Source organism: Erigeron canadensis, chromosome 6 (genome assembly GCF_010389155.1).
Source record: "Erigeron canadensis isolate Cc75 chromosome 6, C_canadensis_v1, whole genome shotgun sequence".
NCBI lineage: Eukaryota > Viridiplantae > Streptophyta > Magnoliopsida > Asterales > Asteraceae > Erigeron > Erigeron canadensis.
The window spans coordinates 15,448,116-15,450,345 of record NC_057766.1 but is presented as its reverse complement, the minus strand read 5'-3'; the positions used below and the strand labels follow the sequence as shown (position 1 = coordinate 15,450,345).

Here is a 2,230-nt window from a genome sequence, read left to right as displayed (position 1 = left end):
CGGCGCTGGTGTGGTCTATTCCAGAAGCCAGCGGTGCTGGTGGGTGGCCAGCGGCGCTGGTGATTCCGTTTCAACAACAACTTTTTGTGTTTTAATCTTTTTAATCCAATGTTGTTTCTTCTAACTTACTTACTACTTATCTAGTTCAAAACTATCATCTTGTTGCAAAAACTTCACTACATTCTTCCAAAACACCATTAGTTTGATAACAAAGGTTTATTATTCCTAAAGTAACATAATTAACCTATATCTTGTTAATCTGCGGGTTTAAACTCATTCTATGAATGGGGTTTTGTTAATCTAACTCCCTATTACCTATCTTAACCTTCTTTAATCCAAAATTCTACATAAATTATTAATAATTCCTAATTTTGACCTAAAACTAATTAATTAGGGTTATATAACTAAAAACAAAAGAAAAAGAGAGAAGGGTATAGATACATTACCTCATTAGCCATCATAGGAAGAAGAAAAGGGAAAGAAAATGGTGGCAAGTTGAGCTGGTCGTGGTGGCCGATCGGTTTAGGGGGGGGGGTTAAAAAAAATAAATTGTTGTTGTTGTTGTTGTTGTGAAGGAGACAAGGGTTTAATACCCCTTTTTTGACTAGTCAACCTGGCCAGTGCACGTTAGCATGGGCGGTGCATGATAAGAAATTTTAAAATATTATTTTTTTTCGAAAATCTAGAAAAAATTTCCCCCATGAACCTACCAGCGGCGTTGGGCATACTGCTAGCGGCGCTGGTGCACTACTAGCGACGCTGGTTTATGCTCCAGCGGCGCTGGTGACTTCGAATCAGCTTAAAAACTTACCTTTTTCTTCCAGTCTGAGCTCCATGATCTCCCTTATTTCTTTAACCTGCAATACTGATACAAAATACAATTTTCGTATTCCTAAAAATCTACGTTAATACCTAACCTAAAATTCTAATTTCCCTAAGTCATTTTGAAAGTGAACTCGTCCCGTAGGTCGACTTCCCTTTCTCCTATTTCTTGGTTATACACCTTAATTCTCTGTCCATTAACTATAAAACTATCTCCATTTTTGGCCCTTAATTCTACATAACCTGAGGAATATGCTCTAAGTAATAAGTATGGTCCTGACCATTTTGGTTTGAACTTAGGTGATTTAAGTTTGAACCTAGAATTGAAAAGTAACACTAAATCTCCTTCCTTAAATCTTTTAGCCTTTATTCTCTTGTCATGCCAAGCTTTTGTTCTTTCTTTATACAACTTTGAATTTTCATAAGCCATCCACCTAGTTTCATCTAATTCATGAAGCTGTAAAAGTCTCCTATCTCCTGCCTCTAACATATCAAGATTTAAGTTCTTAAGTGCCCAATAAGCCTTATGTTCGATCTCTAATGGCAAATGACAAGTTTTGCCATAAACTAAATTATATGGTGTTGTTCCTATAGGTGTCTTATATGCTTTCCTAAATGCCCAAAGTGCATCATCTAACCTAAGTGCCCAATTTTTGGGGTTATCGGTAACTATCTTTTCTAAGATTCTTTTAAGTGCTCTATTTGTATTCTCTTCTTGTCCACTAGTTTGAGGGTGGTAAGCTGTCAAAAATCTATGGTTGACCCCATACCTCTTAAGCACTTTTTCTAGCTGAGCATTAGCAAAATGACTACCCCTATCACTAATTAAGACTTTTGGCATACCAAACCTACTAAACAAATTCTTAAGGAAATCTATGACAGACTTGGCATCATTTGTAGGTAAAGCCTTGGCTTCAGCCCACTTTGACACGTAATCTACTGCTACAAGTGTGTACTTATACTTATGAGATGGTGGAAATGGTCCGATAAAATCTATGCCCCAAACATCAAAAACTTCACATACCTGTATGCCTTTCTGTGGCATCTCATCTCTCTAGGTTATTGATCCTTGGTGCTGACATGCATCGCATAAGTTGACCATGGTCTTGGCTTCCTGAAAGATTCATGGCCAATAAAATCCTGCTTTAAATACCTTCCTAGCTGTGGTGGATGGTCCATAGTGTCCACCTGTGGGTCCTGAATGGCAATCATCTAAGATCTTCCTAGTCTCGCTTTCAAGCACACACCTCCTAATCATACCATTTGCACACATCCTAAACAGAAATGGTTCGTCCCAGTAATAATACTTAACGTCTAAGAAAAACTTCTTCCTATGGTAGTAGTCTAAATGCAGTGGTAACACTCCTGCAGCTAAGTAGTTCGCTATATCAGCAAACCATGGTGCATC

At 37.8% G+C, this 2,230-nt stretch overlaps 1 protein-coding gene across 1 annotated transcript; it reads right to left on the bottom strand.

The window, feature by feature from the left end:
- Positions 1-934: 934 nt before the first annotated feature.
- On the bottom strand, positions 935-1,867 carry LOC122604354. Its single transcript, XM_043777246.1, has one exon. The coding sequence runs from the start codon at positions 1,865-1,867 to the stop codon at positions 935-937; it is 933 nt and encodes a 310-aa protein (XP_043633181.1).
- Between the last annotated feature and the right edge of the window lie 363 nt (positions 1,868-2,230).